This window comes from Antedon bifida, chromosome 5, assembly GCF_963402885.1.
Source record: "Antedon bifida chromosome 5, ecAntBifi1.1, whole genome shotgun sequence".
Taxonomy (NCBI): Eukaryota; Metazoa; Echinodermata; class Crinoidea; order Comatulida; family Antedonidae; genus Antedon; species Antedon bifida.
This window is the reverse complement of record NC_136230.1, coordinates 5,520,639-5,540,023: the sequence shown is the minus strand read 5'-3', so window position 1 is coordinate 5,540,023 and position 19,385 is coordinate 5,520,639. Positions and strand designations below refer to the sequence as shown.

The following is a 19,385-nucleotide window of genomic DNA, read 5'->3' as shown; positions in this document are numbered from 1 at the left end:
ACGGTACTGTACTACCTGAGCCCCCTTTGTGAAAACAAGAAATAGATAAATGATGTTAGGTTTTTTTGACATAAATAATATTTGTATAATATTGATATCGTTTTCGTCTATTGCACCTATCATCACTGAACGAATGATTTGTTAAAGAATACCGTACAGGTATAACAGTCCGTCTTCACTGCCTTAATAGCATGCACGCTTAGCTGCCTCGGATACACATGACTGTCCATGCATGTTCTCCGTTGCTTTACAATCATTATAAATGACATATACAAATAGCATGACTTCTGAATAAAACTGATCAGGCTTGTCGAAACATTTCATCGAGGCTTTCAATCCGTGCCATAAAAATAAACGACTAGCAGTTTGACTTGATACAGACGCTTTAAAATCAATACATCATTTATGATTCTGAGGATGTTGAATTATTTAAAAAGATCAATTTTTTTTAAATAAATGTATAGACTTTGTTAGTGTCATAAATAATGACGACGAATTCACCCAATATATATAATACTGTATATACTAATTTGATCTGATGACGTCACTGGTTAATGTTGTTAAAGGGGAACTCCAGGGTTAAGATTTCTTGTGTATATAATAAATATTTTACTTTGACCCTAATTTTTTTTAAAGTGTAGTGCGTAAACAAGCACTTACTGTTACAAATTCAATTTTCAAATTGGTAGGGTGGGTTTGGGCATGGTAATGTGCATACTTAGGGAGGTGGAACTATAAATACATGGAAAGGGAATTGATACCTACACAGAAAACCACAAGCATGATGAGATGAGCAGAAATTAATTGATTTTATGGGATGTTTTCTTAGCTCTTCCTTGTGCTCGCTTGTTTTTGTAACTGAAAAGTAGTAAATTGGTTTTTTTTGTACTTTCCCAGATTCGGAACCCTCAGTACCAAAGGAAGCCCCCTACACCATTGCTATTATATAATGTAATTAACTCTGAACGAGTTATGAGTTGGCCTATAAACATTTTATGAATCATAACCTTCAAATAATGTCTCAAAAAAGATAATTGCTTCGTGTTATAACTTGATATTGATTTGTTCTATATTAATATTGGTTTTATGCCCTACATAATGTTTTATTACGACTCCTATGTTCTACATACAGACGATTTCAACATACTGTAATAATACTAGCCTGGCATTTATGATTTATGCATTTACCTTGTTATTGAAATAAATAATAATAATATGACATGTCACGCTGACATGAAGATTGGATCAAAATAAACGATTTTGGGATATTCTCTACAAAAAAAGATTTTTACCTTTATAATTGTCTATTTTTAGTAATCAATAAACTTGGGGTTGGGTTTTTTTGTGGTAGTGGGGGGGGGGGGGATTGGGGTGCACCTTAGTCAAGTAAACTTTAAAGGTAAAGGTAGGTCCCGTATTCAATCCTGAACGTAAGGGAATGAGCTGTTAGGAGCTCATTTTACTAAGCCCCAGCATTATGTGGTACGGTAGGGTAGCCAGTTCCTTTCCACGTGAAAGTGAACCGTAAAGTAGGCCTACATAAAAATGGTATTTTAATGTTAGTTGTTAATGTTGAGTAATTCCATGGTCAGCCATAAAATAGACCGTTCCGCAATAATTAGCATACAAATCTATCAGTATAGTGCCCGTGGTTAGTTAGTGGTAATGAGTTCTTCAAATGTTGTGCGGAAATGAAGGACAAGACGAGTTACATACTAATGATCACTTATAAAAACTTCCAGAACACTAAATTTGGCGGAAACTGCGGAGAGCAAGGTCATCGTCTGTCTGGTAACATTATTCGTTTTTGCCGCCGTCTTTAAGGAAGTATAGCCTGTGGACATTTGCGGAACTGTTTGGAAACATGTTGTTATTTCCATTAAAATGTGAAGGAAGAGTTTGAGTAAATATATAGGCCCAGGAATAGGCGTACGATACGATAGGCTACTACTAAGGAAACAATTGTATATACCAGTAGATATATGAAACGCCATGTGTTATGAATTATGTCACTGTGCAGTTTTGACATTGGTAGATTATCGTTTAAAATTTGTTTTAGTTATGGAACGCCATTTGTGCCAAATATGTTTAGTTTATATGACTGAGAAGGAAGCGCCATTTAGATCAAACGAAGTAGGCCTAATAGTTGTTCACACAAAGATATGCAATTTGATTTTTTGTTCAGTTGGCTATAGCATTTGAACGCACGTGTTTTAAATCGCGAATTTGGACAGAAAGATTTATATTAATATTTATATGAACACATGGTTTATTATAGAGTAATTTCACTCTTCCTTGATTATACACGTGTTAGAAAGAAATCAAATCGCAAAATTCGTACCATTATATTAATAATTATTTGTTGAATTAATGTGCTTGAAAAAATATTATCACTTAGAAATGTTGTTATCCTTAACTGGTATTAGGGTCCTATTCTTGTACAAATGTATTCGTAAGCTCAGCCTAATTCAAGGTGACGTGCATAAAACAAAGAAGTTAATTATTGCAATATGTTACTATTACTGCTCACAGTTTAAATGGTATCAGTCGTTACTGATTCAAGGGCGAGACATTAGTGGTTTATTAGTGGAATTACGATTAATACATTGTAGTTTAAAGGCTGGTTCCCATTGTGGCGCTAATGATCCGTCGGTTTTGATTGGTTGGTGAACTTGCGTAGCGCGTACGTCTTTGCACTGCGTCTTAAGTTAGACATCATACTGTAGTCGGAATCAAGCCTTGGTGTATAAAGCTCTGTCTAGTGTCTACACTATCAAACTAGTTTGACAAAATAAAGTCTGATGTGCTCAAATATGGTGGTGATATGCCTAAATATGGTAGTAATATGACATCATCGTGTCCATATATCACTTTTTTTTTCACATAAAGTTTGACAGTGTAGACAGTGCCTTAGATCATGGAGAAATAAGTTAGGAAGGAGTAACATCGATGTAATGCATGGATTTTAATCCAATTAAGCACATTACATGGTCAAATGACTCCTATTAAATTGCACTGCGACCGCCCGCCGCGTTATCTCGGTTCGATCTCCTTACACACAAGGCTCCTCGCCGCTAAGTAGCAACCCCTATACCCTGTCTAACTAACAGTGGAGTACATAAATACGAACAAAAAACACATTGCATATGCGCAGTTAATTGTCAACAAGGATTCACATGCGTGTTTTATGTATTCGGATTCCGAATTTTTTTGCGAACGTACCAGTCATTAAATCATTAAAATCAACCAAAAATAACTACTTGTTTCTTCAATTGTAAGTATTCCATTATTTTGAATATAACAACGAAACAAACACGTATTTTAATAGTTTCCCTTTGTACTGGAGTTTTAAGTTTTAGTTATATGAATAAAGGAAAGCTGTAGCTTTCATTTGATGCCTTGCATGACAGTTTCCGATGGTGTCCGGCTGACATACAACGAATTGAAAAGCATCGAATCTGTCCGACCGCCGAACCGAATAGCCGGAGTTAGTTCCACCGGTCGTAGTTATTTTGGTCCACCGGTCGTTGTATTACTTAGGCCTAGCTAGGTCTAGGGCAGTTATTGTTTCGATGTTTAATTTAGGCTAGGTCTTAGATTTAAATTTTAAACCAATAAATAATAACTAACATTAGCCATAAAATAATTACTTTCGTAGGCCTACTACTACTACTAGCTAGGCTAGGACTAAAGTACTCGACTCCTAGCTAGGGTCTAGTCCTACTAGCTAGGCTAGACCTAGGCCTACCTATTGTTCTATGTACTATTTATCATAGAGGTAATGTTAATCTACCACCTAGGGTTATGCCAAAAATACCAATACTACTATCTAGGGCCGGCCTAATTAGACTATGTTCAATAACATTAACAATAAAAAAAAGCAGGTATTTATTTTTAGTTAGCTAGCCTAGATAGTACTACTACTAGGACAACAACTCTAGGTCATCATTCGCCATTTAAATTAAATTGCTCTTGTTTTCAGAGAACGATGACAGGACACAGTGTTTGTTTGAAACCTACTTGTCGACTTTGTGGAATTTCCAGGGCGATTCCTTCAGATCGTTCACCTTATACAAAGGACGCGTTCAAGTCTGTAATCAAGTCATGTTTTTGCTTAGATATTGATAATGATGATCCAGAAATCCACCCACCATTTATTTGTTATTCCTGTGTGCAAAAACTGAAAAGGTGGAAGAAAGGCCACAGCAAGGACCGCAGTAAAGTGTGCAATATTGTAATTGCAAAATTCAATGATTCTCAATGTGCGTCTTGTATGACTGATGGGGAGATTCCTACCAATCTTCACGATTACAGAAAGGAAGCAGAAAAATGTAGCCTTGTCTCTTTGTTTCCACATGAAGATGAATTACTAATAATTAGACTTTCACCAACTGGTGATGCTGTCATCAAGTTAACAGTCAACAGTGATTCGACATGGGGAGTTGTCATTGCTGGTGTTGTATTGCAAGCACAGCCTATTCTAGGAGAAGTCTTTAACAAAAAATTACCATTACATCAGTTCACCAAGCTGTGTGATATATTGAGGAGTGCTAAAATCTGTGCAGGCAATGAAGATTATTTAGATTTGATAGAGAGACGAAAAGGACCAGAAGGGCAGATTCCTATAAGGATAACACCAAAAGATGTCTATTTATGCAACACCATTAGACATAATGACTGTGAATTGCTAATTGCTGAGGATCTGAAGCGGTGCGCAGTTTGCCGAATTTATCGTGGGGATTTATCATCAATGCGAAGTGCTTCCTGCAAGGAAAAGTCTTCACTGACGGTAGCCAACAAGTATTTATCAAATTCTCAACTGCAGAACAAAGCAGCAACATTACAATGTAATTACAGACGGTTGAAAAGAAAGAGTGGTTCCCTTGAGAATAAAGTTTCCAAGATGTACATGCTAGAAAGCAAATTAATTTCTGAAAATGCAGCTCACTTAATGGAAGACACAATGGAAATGGGAAAACCTGAAATTGAGAGTTTATTATGTAAATATCCGTCAGCAAAGCTTTTGTGGGAGCAGCAACTGGCATCTATGGGCAAGGGAAAGCAGATGCGTTGGCACCCGGCAATTTTACGTTGGTGCATTGCTATCCAAAGCAAGTCTCCGTCAGCTTATAATTTAATTCGCGAAAGTGGATTCATGACGCTGCCTCATCCAAACACACTCCAACCCTACAGCCACTTTGCTGGTGTGACAACTGGTTTTTGCCATGAGATGTTAAGTAGAGTTGTAACAGACCTCAAATTATATGAAGAAGGTAATGAATTGCAAAAACATGTTGTGCTATTATTTGATGAAATGAAGATAAAATCAGGATTGGTTTTTTCACAAAGCTCTGGCAAAGTTGTTGGATCAACAGATGTAGGCAGCTTAGCCAATGAGATGCATTCATTTGAGCGGCGATGTCGAGGTGAAGAAGAAATCCCAGTTGCCTCACATGTTCTGGTGTTGATGATCCGGGGTTTGTTTTCTAACCTGCATGTTCCAATTGCCTACTATCCAACAACTGGAGCTTCTAGTTGTGATCTGTTCATGGCAATGTGGGAAGCTGTTGAGATGATCGAAGTAGCTGGGTTTGTAGTTCATGCGATGGTTTCTGATGGTGCCACTCCGAACAGGAAGTTTTACAGACTGCATTCACCATCATCTACCACTTCATCCATTGTCTTCAAGACATCGCATCAGGGAGACCCAGATCGCAGTGTTTTTTTCTACAGTGATGTGCCGCATCTAATAAAGACGCTTCGAAACAATGTAGAGAACTCTGGCTACAATAACAAGACACGGAATCTTCATGTAAGTACTGTATGATCATACACCACATTGAAAATACCAATTTCATTATAGCATGTTGAAAATGATATTTACTTATTTCTAAATCTAAAAATGTTCTTCATTTAAAGTATAACAAACAAGACATCAAGTGGAGTCATTTTCTTGACACCTATGAATGGGATGTGAAATTGCAGAACACATGTCCAGGGCTGAGGATGCTCCACAAGTTGACGCATGAACACCTCCACCTTACTCCATCATTGAGAATGCGGGTATACTTGGCTGCACAGGTAATTACTTGCAAGTTTTGTGTTCAGCCCTTGTTCTTTTGCAAACAATTCTGTAATTTAATTTTTCATGAATGTTTTTTATTTTCTTCATATTTTCAGGTGTTAAGCAATTCGACAGCAAATGCAATGGAGATTATGGATCGACATGACATGACATCCACTATCAAATTTGTTAGAATGGTAGACCAATTTTTTGATTGCCTTAATGTCTCTAGTTTTTTCCAAGGCAAACGATCCAGAAAACCAGCTATGGAGCCATACAGGACAAAAGATGACTGGCGTTTTAAGGTACATTTTTTTTAAATAGAAAATTTAAAAAAAATTGAACATGGGACATGATTGGGCTTATTATTGTTTTTGTTCAATTTCAATTAGCATTTGGATATACATTGAGAAATATCTATAATTTTTGTATTAATCGAAGGAATAATTGCCACTATTTTTTGTTCTGATGTTTTTAAGTGGTTGCAAGATGACTTCCTGGGTTTCTTTAAAGAATGGCAAGACGAGGTGAATGCGCTTGAAGATGTAGAGAAGAGTGTAAAAAAGAGGATGTTATTAAGCACCGCAACACTTGATGGACTTGAGATAACAAGCAAGTACATTTCGTTTTTTTTTTACAGCTGACTTTGTTTAATAATTAATCAAAAGTTCTGACATCACAAGAGTGACAAAGTATATTAAAAATGAATTAATAATAAGTATATTAATTTTTATTCTTTGCCATCAACAGTTAATTCGTTTGTAGAGTTGACTAAAAAACTACTGGACCTGCCAGGGGTAGAGTGTGTTCTAAGTGCGAAGTATAATCAAGATCCGTTGGAACAGTACTTCAGTAAACAGAGAGGATGTGGTGGAAGTAACACAAACCCAACATCAATGCAGTTTGGCCACAATATGCATGCACTGTATGTAGCTGCGAACTGTTCCAAGGCATCCAGGAGAGGCAACTGCCGCAGCCAAATTGTTGACCAAACTATTGATGACTCACCTCTTCAAAGGAAGAAGACACCAAATGCATAAATGATATTTATGATCAGCAAACTTTTTCAAACCAAACGGTTCTTTTCAGAACCAACCAAAATACAATTGAGATTTAATTTAGCTATTGTCGTTATTTATTTCATCACACACACAAAATAGTATATATTACAACAATTCTTTTCTGAGAGATTTTTCACCCTTTTTTGAAACTTTGCCGCTTTCCTTCTTTAAATTCAAGTATACCTTGAGGAATGCATTAGCTCTGATTTTCAACCAGTATCTAACTACAATTTGTAATAATTGAGCAGAAGCATTGTCACCTAGTGTATCTCTGGTTATTCTGCACCAGAAAGTTTGAACATTCTCCTTATTGATAATACGGTCATACAAATCAGCCAGATAGTTACTATTTAACATCGTATTAAGTTTATTTGTAGCTAAATGCTGCCTTGTTTCTATTTCAACGCTTCTAAAAAACAGATATACATCATCATCAACAACAAACAAACCTGATCTATTTTGTTTGTCGATCCATTCTTTGGAATAGTCGTAGAAGGAATGGGTTACGTTGGTACTACACACTTGCCACTTAGTGAGCACATCACAGTAGGCTCTGGCAGTACTACTTTTACCCTTTCGAAATCTTTTCACAAGCGCATAAGGCACATAACCGGCAACGTACCGAATTATCTTTTCTGTGTGAACATCCAACTGTGGGATGTCAGTTACCGTTTCCTCATGTGGCAAATCTATTTTATGCTTATCATTTAGAATTAACCTTAACATTGTACGTTGCAAAAATAGGTTCAGTGTTTTTACATGCTGCCCATCAGAGTTGACATTTAGCTCCTTTAACAGGGTGACCCACCTTCCCAAACTTGTACACATGTGTTGGTGAAATGCCCGGCACATCATCTCATCAGCTTCTGGTTTCATTTTCTTTGTGTTTCCTGATGTTATTACCTTCCAAAGTAATTTTGTACTGTCTTCCCAAAATGTTTTTATAATGACTGTATTTGAGTGCTTCTGCAGATCATTTGCCAATTTTTTCACTTGACGAGCTATTGGATACAAGTCATTGCTGTATACTGGATCGTTCGCTAACATGGTAAAAGCAGCATCAACGTATTCATTAACCCTGCTGACAGCTTCATCTTCACTAAACTTATTGGAGGGTCGGTTGATGCCTGAAAATACAGAAAAGAAAGATTATTGAGCATACAACAGTTTTAATAAATGATGAGAATGCATTTAATATAGTAAAGATGAAATGTTCAAAATAAAATGTTATCATTCGTTCAAAATCCTTACTCTTTTTCCTTGATTGGTTTTTGGCTGGGTTTGTTGACACTTCCTTCTTCTGATGGGTTGCGGTAATAGTAGTTGGATGTAGGCCTACACTAACATCCATACCTAAATAGCATAATAAAATTGAAAATTAACTCATGTTGTCCTATAAGAATGAAAAATAATAATTTATCTAAAAAATACAGACTAATACTAATACTAATGGTTTGAGGTCTTGACAAGGTCATAGATGAGTTGGTTGCATCAGATGATAATCGTGCCTTCATAATTAATATAATAATATGAATGATGCATTATTGATGATTGTGCAATAAAATTAATGATATATTAGGCCTAGGCCTCCTATAGGGGGAAATCCATGGATGGATAGATTATAGGGCCTAGCCTAGCTAGACCTATCAATAAATCGGGCGGCTAATTTTTGGCGTACAGAAAGAAAAACTACAAAAATACTACCTAGCCTAGAGAGGACGAACGAATTCAGAATTATCGTTGTTACAATCAACCCGGTCGTGTAGACAGCCTAGAGTGGGCCGGGGCAGACGAGGCCTCTTTAAAAGAGAAGAGGTTCAGGTAACTAGGCCTAGCTACTAAACTTAAATGCAATGCCTAGTTTTAACCTAGCATACCATTTTCCAGGTCTTCATGTTCGCTGGCAAACTTCAATTCCTCGAGAATTCCGGGTTCCAATTCGTCCTCCAATTCATAAAAATCCATAATGATAAATAAAACGCGTAAACAAAATGTATCGAGTGTGGTATAATTATTCTTCTGCTGTGTGTATGGTCGCCGCGTGTGTAGATCAGCATCAACAACGAGTCTCGCTTGATGACGCGTCACATGAAAGCAATGGATATGCGCATGCTCAAATCTAACAAGCGACAGATCAACGGCAATTAAATGTTACGTAACAGTCAGATAATCCAATTAGCGGCGGGGTGGCCTATTCGTTTGATGTATTCTCGATGTTACTCCTTCCTAACTTATTTCTCCATGCTTAGATGGAGGATATTGAAATATCATCTCCACGTACCACCTACAGGGCCTATCTCTATTCTCCATTTCCGTTTAATATGATAATTACCGTTATCTCTCGTATATCATGCAGACAGAAGGCTATACTCGTAAATCAGAATAAGAAGAATTAATTCAATACACACATGACTTCTCTTTTTAAAACGGATGAAATTGTTTAAGTAGTTAATGAGGTAGCAAGCATGTTATCACGTTCTTATTACAGTGTCTTTATCATGTAGTACTAGAACCAGACGTGTCCGCCGTTGGTTCTGATGTTAACATGTTTGTTGGTTTTGTTTGAATTTTCCTTGTTGTATAATATTTAGTACAATGTGGGTATGACACCTCTTCCAAACATACATATATAGGCCTGACTGCTATAGTAAACTACGACCAAAAAATGTACAGGCCTATAAATTGTGTACGCTGTCGACTTCCTCGTGAAGGGTTATATAAAACTAAACTTTCCCTGCTGCTGTCGTTACAATATATAATTTCTTGAAATTAGAGACGATTTACCTGTAGCTATGCAGCTCACGATGCAAGTGCTTTTAACTGTTCATGTCTGACAATATTATATGCACTCATATCCTGTCATACCACTCTAAATATTCATAATCTTCGTCTCATTGTAAAAGATGTCCCCCTGGGAATGTAGCAATGGTCGTGTCTTATTGCACTTAGCAGCTCGTGCTGTATATTATAGGCCTAGGCCTAAGTAGTACGCTGGAAAAAAAACAAGCTTCGCATGCAAAATGCGTATAATTTGTACAGTACAAAATGAACAGTAGAAGTAGTGACACTTTGACTTTGTGGTTGACATGTTTGTTTACCAATTCCCAGGTTCTTGGTTCGAATCCTTTTACAGTGCCAACTATCGCTAATTTAGTTCTCACTAGGACGCAACACAATTGAACGTAAATGCAACGCAAGTAATTTGACCAATCACAAGCCATAGATTATTTGAACTGTCGTTTGTTATTGGTCAACTCGCTTGCGTTGCGCTTACGTCATTGCGTTGTGTCCTAGGAACCAAGCATTACCGTGCAACTGAATACAGTTTTCAGGAAATGTTACTGGGTGATTTTTTGTTGCAAAAACGACCACCACTTTCACATTGTATATCGCTTTTTTTTATTTCCCTTCTGGCGTTCCATACACATTTCACTGCATTTGTCACAAATACAACGAGTTTTTAAACGGATGTTTTTGTATCAGATAATGCTAGGCCTAATTGTAAATCAGTTTATAGCACGTCGCTCGTGCGTCTGTTTGTATTCATTGTAAACATTATCTTCAAAGCGTGGCAGACGATTTCCAGATGTTTTTCCTCCCGGATTTAAAAAGTACAGTACATTTCCGTTTTGCAACAGATGCGATATTACATGATTTTAGATACGACATTTTCTATAACCACTCATTAATTATTAATTAATAATGTACTTTAATTGTGTAATATAATAGTAAGGTATTGTTTGAGTAATACAATAGTTTTATGACTATAGAATTAAAATTGTGTTAATTGAATTTTTATTGTTTTTTTATTTACATATAAAGTAAATAATAACGTAGGCTGTGGGAAAAAAAGCATCATTGCGTTAGGCCTTACAAAGCAATTTTAAGCAGGTCAGATGTTTTTGAGTTGAGATAAGTGGGGAGGCTTGTTATGTATAGGCTCTCCTATGCAAATTTATATTCATGTATATGTGTACTGTGTGGTGAGTACAAACATTAGCATGTGTATTCAAATGTACTATAACTGTACCTTTATCTTAAACCTCCACATGCGCTCCACACAAATGAGTCTAGTATTTTGCTTTATGGATCACCGAACCTCCGTCATACAAATCCTCAAACACAATTATCAAAGACATACGTATTAACATATTGTATGATGCTGATAATAGTATGTTATGAATGACGTTTGATATCCCGTGAAGATCACACGCAAGTCATATGACGTGTGAATGTACGCCACCTGTTTTTGCATTTTTTGCGTGCCATACATACGTCGGCTTGTCTGAGTGTGGTTTTTAGATAGCTATCTATGAATGGAATACCTTCATTACTACTATAGTACTATTGACTAAAAATAGTCGTAGGAAATTAATGTGGTATTTACTACTGATATGTCAACATAACTTTAGATCGACTCCATTACTTTTTATTGGCAGTAGGCCAAATACGTCGCGCACGCACTGTTGACAAATTGTAGGACATTTGCGTATATATAAAAGATGGGGATTGTATAAAGGCGTACAGAATTTGTATTACTTTATCTTCTTCTCGTTCACAATCAGCCCGGGTTCTGTCCGGTGGCCGGAGAAAGCTCCGGGCTGCGTCGTTTTAGGATCAAATCAGGAAAGAGTTAGTTTGAACGGTTCGTTTAAACACTACATTAACCAATTTGATTGGTCCGGATAAAGTTTATCCGACCAATTTGATTGGTCCGGTGGTCGGATAAAGTTTATCCGACCACCGGATCGGTTCGATCTCAATGTGAACGTAGCTTTATTTATTTATTTTTTTACTCTTTCAATTCTTTAATCTTTCTATAAGATATGTAGCTTCAGACTATTTAAAAATAATGTATTTAAGTGTCTTATAATGAATGAAATTCACCTTAAATTACATATTTTGAAGAAAAACAATGATGTGCATTTATCAACTTTGATATTGATTGATATTATATAACAAAATTGCCCGGCCTGAATATTTTAGCTTCCGTGCTAAGTTTTGTAAGCCTGCCAACTTTGTGTGTTAGTTCTGCTGTTGTCATCATACGAATCAATACAAACGTGGAATGTGTAGTGAAAGCAACCCATCCAGTCTGCCATTGACGGCTAACAGACTTACGTTGGCTTTGTATTTGTTTTATGCTGGAGTAAACACTCATTGAGAACATTTAATTAAGCATCTAATTCATAATAATGATATTTCCTGTCTGCTAGTAACCATTCACACGGTGTGTATATTGACATGTGCTAGCAATGTTGTGTGTGATGGAAAGAATTTGGGGATCAAGCAATTGGTCGATGACGACGACGTCACACTTCAGATGTATACGCGCCACCAATCCCGCCCAAAGTAACACTCGCAGTGTGTTTGTCTAATCGAGAAGAACACGCGCAGTCATGGGAACTTTTTTACAACCCAATTCATAAATTCACCCTTGGTTCAGCTAACTATGGCAACACGCCCACACAATATCGATCTTATATCATCTTCCACTCAGAAACAATAAATCAAAAACGTAAACAAAAGAAAGGAGGAAGGTTTGATGCCGTTCAGACGACCGAAAGATGATGAAAGTCGGTCACATCAATGATGGTGCCAAACCATAATATTTTGAAAGTCATTCACGTAGTAACTGCTGTCGGGTATCGGATACCAAATTAGTCGACGTTTTTCATTTGTCAAATTTGTTGTTTAAAGGCGCGGCATAGCGACCAACACGATCATTGACACGCTCTAGTAGTGTAATGAAAACATTGATTAGGCTAAATATATACCAGCAACAAATTGAATAATGAAATTAATCGATCAAAATGATAATCAATACACCAATTACGTCAAAGAGGCCTACTATACGACAGCATGTATGTTTGGTTTCCATTCAAAACAAATAGATACATTTGTGTCGAGATGCTCTGTTTCGATCGGAATGTACTTTTTCTAAATGAGATATATCATATCTTGCAATTGTAGGCCTGTGCATATGTTTATCTTGATAAATATATCCATACTGCGAATGAGTGAAAAAAATACAGGAAAGCTGAATAACGAATAAAGCATTTTTTTAATTTCTTCGGCTACCTTGATGATTAAACTTTAAACAGTGTATTTTTTGCCAACGGGCATTGTCGGCTTCGTAAATCGGTATAAAATACCCGTCTTTGAGTTTTACACACAGACTAATTTTAACGGTCGGTAAATGTATAAAGCAGATATATAGGACTAATTGGACAGTACTTTAAATTCAAAATGAAGAAGGGACAATATTAAAAAATACCTGTTTTCACAATTATGTAGACTATTGATGGGTTGTTCTGAGTTTCTTTCTCTTTCCAATCTACTTTATAATATTTTCTTTCTTTTTATTCTTGCAGATAGAAGAAACAATGCCATCTTTAGATGTGAAAAAAGCTGTAGAAAATAAAACAGATCAATTAGGTGAATATTTAAAAGAGTTCTTCCCGAACCAAGATCGGGAACAAGTAGTATCAAATATTGCCCATAGTAGTAACAGTCAGCTAAGCCCACGCTCGGGGAGGACTGAACATACTGGTAAGTATTTTATGCTAGTCTTTTTGTGTTATAGAATAGACAATAAACAACGAGCGACAAAATTGCACTTTAGATTTTTGTATACAATTGACGCACGGGTTTATATACTGATAGAAAAGTTACGCGCGCGTTTAAATTCTGATAGAAAAGGTACGCGCGCGTTTAAATACTGATAGAAAAGGCACGCGCGCGTTTCAATACTGGTGTACGCGCGCGTTTAAATACTGATAGGCACGCGCGTTTAAATACTGATAGAAAAGCACACGCGCGTTTAAATACTGATAAAAAGCACGCGCGCGTCCAATTTGTGTTTCTTTGTTGTGTCGCCAACTAAACACGAATAGGCTTTGAGGCCATGGAGGAATTATTTAGATATTATTAAACGTATTTTTATTTTGTATTATACGATTACATTTTAGTTGACTCGAATTAGGCCTATATAAAAACAAATTAACAATCTACAGAAGCAAAGTTATACAATTTATGGAGATTTCTTTGTAATTTTAGAAGATTATCGGTACTGTATAAAGAATGCATTTAATAACAAAAATAGCTAAGCTTAGATTTTAAGCAATAAATTAATGAATCGTTTTCATAATCATAGAGCAGAGAGCGGAAAATACAACAAAAAAAAACTTTAGATGTTATCAAGTTAAATAGAATTACATACTGTGACAGATGCGAGCTTACGTTTAAAAAAATGCCAATCATTATTACATTTTGTAAACTTGTCAATCACTGGTGATATATACGTAACTATATCACCTTTAATATCTTCCTTGAAAATAGGTAATTAACTATTAGGGGAAACGGTGAAATCCAGAACGGGGAGCAATTTCTATGTTATCAATAAAATCATTGTATCTACTGTCAGTGTGTGATAGAATTGACTTAGAAGGGTTTCAACGATTCAATTGAAGTAAAATAATTGAAATACCGACTTAAAATTGTTAACAAAAGCAAGTTATCAGACAGAGATCAATGACTTTGAATAAGCCTGGCAGTTTAGCATGGAATTAGTGTCATTAATCTAAGTTCTTTTGCTAAATATTGGTTTTACTAAACGGAAAAATGCAAAACAATTGTTGTTCCGCTTCGCCTTTGGCTATGCGTGACCTAGATGATTCAACCGATAAGAAATTACTCTATTAAAGAATAAACCCCCCTCCCCTTCGGAAGATAATGCTATTTTTTAAAATAACTTTTTAATATATATAGATGGCGCTATACATTTTTTATAGCGTTTCATGATTATTTCGTTAAGATTATGACACTATAGACGCAACACAAGGATGTAACGCAACGTAATTTAGTTGAACAATCACAAGCATGGATTATTCGAACTGTCGCTTGTCATTGGTCAACACGTTTGCGTTGCGTTTACGTTCTTGCGTTGCGTCCTAGTGGGAAACAAGCTTAAGAGGACATTATAGGTACGTGTGTCTCACCTAATATAAAGCTCTGTCTACACTATCACATTTTATGTGACAAAACCATATATGGACATGATGATGTCATATCACTACTATATTTGGGCATATCACTATTATTTTTGGGCACATAACACTTTTTCGTCAAACTAATTTGATATTGTCGACAGAGCTTAAGGGTTAATCGCTGTGTTAATATAATCCCCCTCGCTCGTTTCTTCAAGTGTCCTGTAGGGGTAGGAGTTATATTCACTGTTATTCTAAATCACTGCAGTAGGCCTATTTAGTTGTATTCTTCACAGAAGTTATTTTTATTTTCAGAAAAGTTGATAAAAAAAGTAACAAAAGAAGCGGAAAAGGCGCAATGCGGAAAGCCTCGTCAAGTTTTAGTGGATTCGTATAAGGAATTAGGAATCGCTAAAGGTTTCGGAACCAAAATTTATCCAAGTTGTATCGTAGTAGACAGATGTAGGAATAGTGGGTGCTGTCAAGAATCAAACGAATGTCGGGCTTCAAGAACATCGAACGTGACACGACAGGTAAATATTGTTTAATATTTTATATTGATTATGAGGGTGAAAAGTTATAACTCGATGACGTAATTTACATCCTATTCCATGTCGTTGGTTATTGACGACGAATGAGGCTTATGCCATCTCCTAACTAAAATCATTGCCAATGGGAGGATGACTACTCGTGAAATCTGCAAAGGAAATCTTCACATTCCTAAACCCTCTCTATGCAAATTACCCTTTTCGTTCAGCTTATGACACCCGTCACTTATGATTCTTCTTTTTTTTTCAGTTTTTAAAGAATGGTGTACTATATGAAGCAAGTGTAGCAAAAGATGCAGCGTGCGAATGCATGCAAAAGCCAGCTTTTTGTCCCGAAACCAACAGGACTTGTCCGGCCGGCAAACAGTGGAGCGATAGCGCCTGTAAATGCGTCTGTAAACCTTGTCCGAATTTGTTCTTGATAGACGAGGAGACGTGTACTTGTGACTGCCTAGTTAGCAACAGGTTATGTAAAAATCACGCTAAAGGCAAAAAGTCTATTTCAACGGAAGATTGCAAGTGAGTACCAATAGACATTCGATTTATAGTTCATTTTGAAAGTGCACTCTTGCGAGAATATTTCATACGTTTTGACTTTATAAAAGTTCTATTATTTGGTACGTTTTTTCCCTCCAAATCCGTTAATGTAACTATGAATGTAGATCTATTATATTTGACAGATTAGAATCAGTTAAATTCATTTTAATTCTGATAAATAGAATAATAATAACCCAAGTGTAAAAGGCATACATGCGGTCTGGTGTGGACAGAAATGTTAAAACATTTCATATCTAAAATATTTATTAATTACAATGGTATTTTTATTTGTTTAGTTGCATAAAAAGTGGGATGTGCAATCCTCCACAGTGCATCAACGGACATTATAACGCCGACATTTGCAAATGTGTTCACGAAGAGAGGTGAGCTCACCTCGGACTAAACACCGGTGACGTTAATACGACGCCCGGCTGGCCCGAAGAATCCTCGCCTGAGAACTGTTTTAGTATTAATCAAGTTAAACGTATTCATCGGCTGAGAATAAGATCGCCAAGTGTCGGGGACGCGAAAAAGGTTGCTCACAATAGAAGACTTATTAAAAGGAAAAACCGAAACATTCCGAAAGTAAAGTTTGCCGAACGTTGGCAAAATGACGTCTGTTGTTACTAAGAGACTAACGTACCATGTGACTCAAATCGGAAATTGTATATCAATTTTCAAAGAAAAATAATTGGTACAAAAGAAAAAAACTGACGAACTATAAAGAAAAAGCGAATGAAGAAAAATAATAACTATAGTCAAATGACTACTGAACGATTTAGCGGCGATGTTCAAAACATATTATTTCAAAGAAACTCTCGGAGTACGTTTTTATTGAGAGTGTTTTTGCAGAATTATTTATCCTGCCGCCGCGTTAAATATATAAATTCCTCAAGATAAAACTAATTACATTATTTATTCTAAGGGTAAATAGTTAAAGCTGATAGTAGTTGTAGCAAAAGTGTAATTTATACTGTAAATTAACCGCCATTTCCATGGCATGTATAGTATCGTTGTACATTGTTTTAATAGGCTATCGTATCAGATAATAATTATGCTGATATATTTTTTGTACTGTTTATCTACATTTTATTTATTTTTGTTACATTTTTAGTAAAGAGAGTTATTTATTTATTTTTTCGTAAGTGTTAAATTCCTCAATAAGGATATCTGTGATAGAATGGTGAAACAATAGTTTGTGACGAACAGTCACTTGTTGAGATAAGATTGGTTCCAACGTGGACGCAACGCAACGACGTAGGTACCACAGAAGCGAGTTGACCAATCACACGCCATAGATTATCCATCGCGTCATGATTGGTCAAATTACTTATATCGTGTTTACGTCCTTGCATTGCGCCAAGTGGAAACAGAGCTTTAGGCCTACTGGTAAAATGGTGGTTGTTTTCGGAAGCTACTACTACTTATATTGGTTTGTACGCATGTGCACCTGATTTTCGTCAACGCTCTGTTACGTCAACACTTTGTTCGTATAGTTTAGTTTCTCAGAGACGTACAGTTATGAGTTCATTCCTAATTTGTTCAAATTTTGGAACAAATTATTATATTATTATCGACTATTTCTATATTTTTAACAATGCAAACAGAATAATTGTTTATATTTATCAGGCTTCCGTATCATCTTGTGTTTGTCAGTTAATGAGGATTACCTATTTTATTCTTTTTTATTACGTTAAACTTGACCTTCGAACCTCTTGAAATAATGGGCACGTCACTTCCGTATTGTTGCGATACTTCTCTTTATACTTCTTATATAATATATAAGAATATAGTGACTAAATTCTCTTTAACAAGTGCTCACAGGCACAATAAAATCGTAGACGAATTATCTGAGTGAGATTTTGGATCCAGAATTTATAGATGGGAAGGGAGAGTTTAACCACTGCCAATTATGCCGGTCCATATTTTCTTATGATAGGTTCAATACAACAATTTCATCAGAAAGGAATTTACGTAACACTATTTCTGTAATATACTTCAGTTTTTAAAAATGTTTCGTGAAATTTACAATTTTGTTTACCGCCATTTTTTGTTTATTTATATTGTCTACTTTAATGTAAAATAAAATAAACGTGTATTCATTAAAAATTTATCATTTTGTATAACTCTTTTATTGATATCAATTTGTATATAAAATTTGAAAATAATATTTAACAATCTATCGTATACATGTAAAAAGGGTTGACTTGTCACGTGGGTGTTAACTTTGTATCAAGTGGAAGAGGCTGCCATTATAGCCTGTTCTATGTACCTGCTTACAAATAAAAATATTAGTATTTATATAAAATAAAAACTTGATATAATATGCATTCTTTTCATATTAAGACAAAGTATTCTAAACTTTACATTAAGTTATGAAGTAAATGTTCTTGTTTGTTAGTTTGTAACAGTTTTAGTTTTTCACTAACTTATCACTTTCTATAATATGATGGTGTGTACCTGGATACATTTCTAGGTACGTATCCTATGTGATGCGTACCTGGATGCATTTCTAGGTACGTATCCTATTTTATGCGTACCTGGATTAATTTTTGGGTACGTGTCCTGTATGATTCATGCCTGGATTCATTTCTAGGTACGTGTCCTGTATGATTCGCACCTGGATGTATTTCTAGGTCCGTGTAGAGTATGATTCGTACCTGGATGCATTTCTAGGTACGTGTCCTGTATGATTCGTACCAGGATGCATTTCTAGGTACGTGTCCTATTTGATGCGTACCTGGATTTATTTCTAGGTACGTGTCATGCATGATGCGTACCTGGATTTATTTTGGGCACGTTTCCTGTAGGATGCGTACCTTGATGCTATTTTACACATTCTTCCATTCGATATGAAATATATTTTGATTAGTATTATTGGTCCTCAAACGTTTGCTCTTATGATTCGCATCTGATATTACAGATTTCTAAATATATGTTTGTTTATTTATTTATGTAACTAAAGATAATTGATTAAATCATACTCTGTCTATGACAAACGCTTTATTTATTTTATGAACCATGTGCCATACATTTCATTCGTTGAAAATACAGAATATAAATGGTCTATCTTCGTTAAAATATAAGTAAGATATGCCTAATATTTAGCCGGCTAGTGCAACTATGTATCGGTTTGAGACGAAAATGACGACGACTATTTAATTTTGCTGACAGTGATAGTGATGTT

The 19,385-nt window shown here is 35.7% G+C and overlaps 3 protein-coding genes across 5 annotated transcripts in view; 2 read left to right on the top strand and 1 right to left on the bottom strand.

Annotated features, from left to right (window-relative positions):
• LOC144843119 (vascular endothelial growth factor A-like) overlaps positions 1 to 19,191 on the top strand; it is a 126,648-nt gene extending 107,457 nt beyond the window's left edge. Inside the window, exons 2-6 of one of the 3 annotated variants that reach the window (XR_013612226.1) lie at positions 13,500 to 13,677; positions 15,429 to 15,646; positions 15,912 to 16,180; positions 16,495 to 18,674; positions 18,795 to 18,814. Coding sequence is in view for 2 of the 3 variants with exons in the window: in XM_078699840.1 (XP_078555966.1) it covers positions 13,500 to 13,677; positions 15,429 to 15,646; positions 15,912 to 16,180; positions 16,495 to 16,585 (756 nt within the window). In the remaining variant the exon portion in view is untranslated. Of the gene's footprint in view, positions 1 to 13,499; positions 13,678 to 15,428; positions 15,647 to 15,911; positions 16,181 to 16,494 lie in introns of all 3 variants that reach the window. The other 2 variants (XM_078699840.1, XM_078699841.1) reach the window with 2 other exon arrangements.
• Positions 2,970 to 7,935, top strand: LOC144842287 (uncharacterized). Its single transcript, XM_078698717.1, has 6 exons — positions 2,970 to 3,274; positions 3,983 to 5,812; positions 5,920 to 6,081; positions 6,181 to 6,369; positions 6,544 to 6,676; positions 6,815 to 7,935. The coding sequence occupies exons 2-6, from the start codon at positions 3,989 to 3,991 to the stop codon at positions 7,102 to 7,104; spliced, it is 2,598 nt and encodes an 865-aa protein (XP_078554843.1). The 5' UTR covers positions 2,970 to 3,274; positions 3,983 to 3,988; the 3' UTR covers positions 7,105 to 7,935.
• Positions 7,177 to 9,346, bottom strand: LOC144842288 (uncharacterized). Its single transcript, XM_078698719.1, has 3 exons — positions 9,003 to 9,346; positions 8,377 to 8,478; positions 7,177 to 8,252 (listed from the first exon to the last, which is right to left on the bottom strand). The coding sequence occupies exons 1-3, from the start codon at positions 9,088 to 9,090 to the stop codon at positions 7,231 to 7,233; spliced, it is 1,212 nt and encodes a 403-aa protein (XP_078554845.1). The 5' UTR covers positions 9,091 to 9,346; the 3' UTR covers positions 7,177 to 7,230.
• Positions 19,192 to 19,385: the final 194 nt, after the last annotated feature.

What these genes read in the sequence shown, in the direction of transcription:
- LOC144842287 (XM_078698717.1), top strand. Translation starts at nt 3,989, where the DNA reads ATGACAGGACACAGTGTTTGTTTGAAACCTACTTGTCGACTTTGTGGA. An exon ending in GGGTATACTTGGCTGCACAG is followed by an intron (nt 6,082 to 6,180) that starts GTAATTACTTGC and finishes TCATATTTTCAG; the next exon opens with GTGTTAAGCAATTCGACAGC. An exon ending in TGATGGACTTGAGATAACAA is followed by an intron (nt 6,677 to 6,814) that starts GCAAGTACATTT and finishes TGCCATCAACAG; the next exon opens with TTAATTCGTTTGTAGAGTTG.
- LOC144842288 (XM_078698719.1), bottom strand. Translation starts at nt 9,090, where the DNA reads ATGGATTTTTATGAATTGGAGGACGAATTGGAACCCGGAATTCTCGAG. An exon ending in ACATGAAGACCTGGAAAATG is followed by an intron (nt 8,479 to 9,002) that starts GTATGCTAGGTT and finishes TATGCTATTTAG; the next exon opens with GTATGGATGTTAGTGTAGGC. An exon ending in AAACCAATCAAGGAAAAAGA is followed by an intron (nt 8,253 to 8,376) that starts GTAAGGATTTTG and finishes CTGTATTTTCAG; the next exon opens with GCATCAACCGACCCTCCAAT.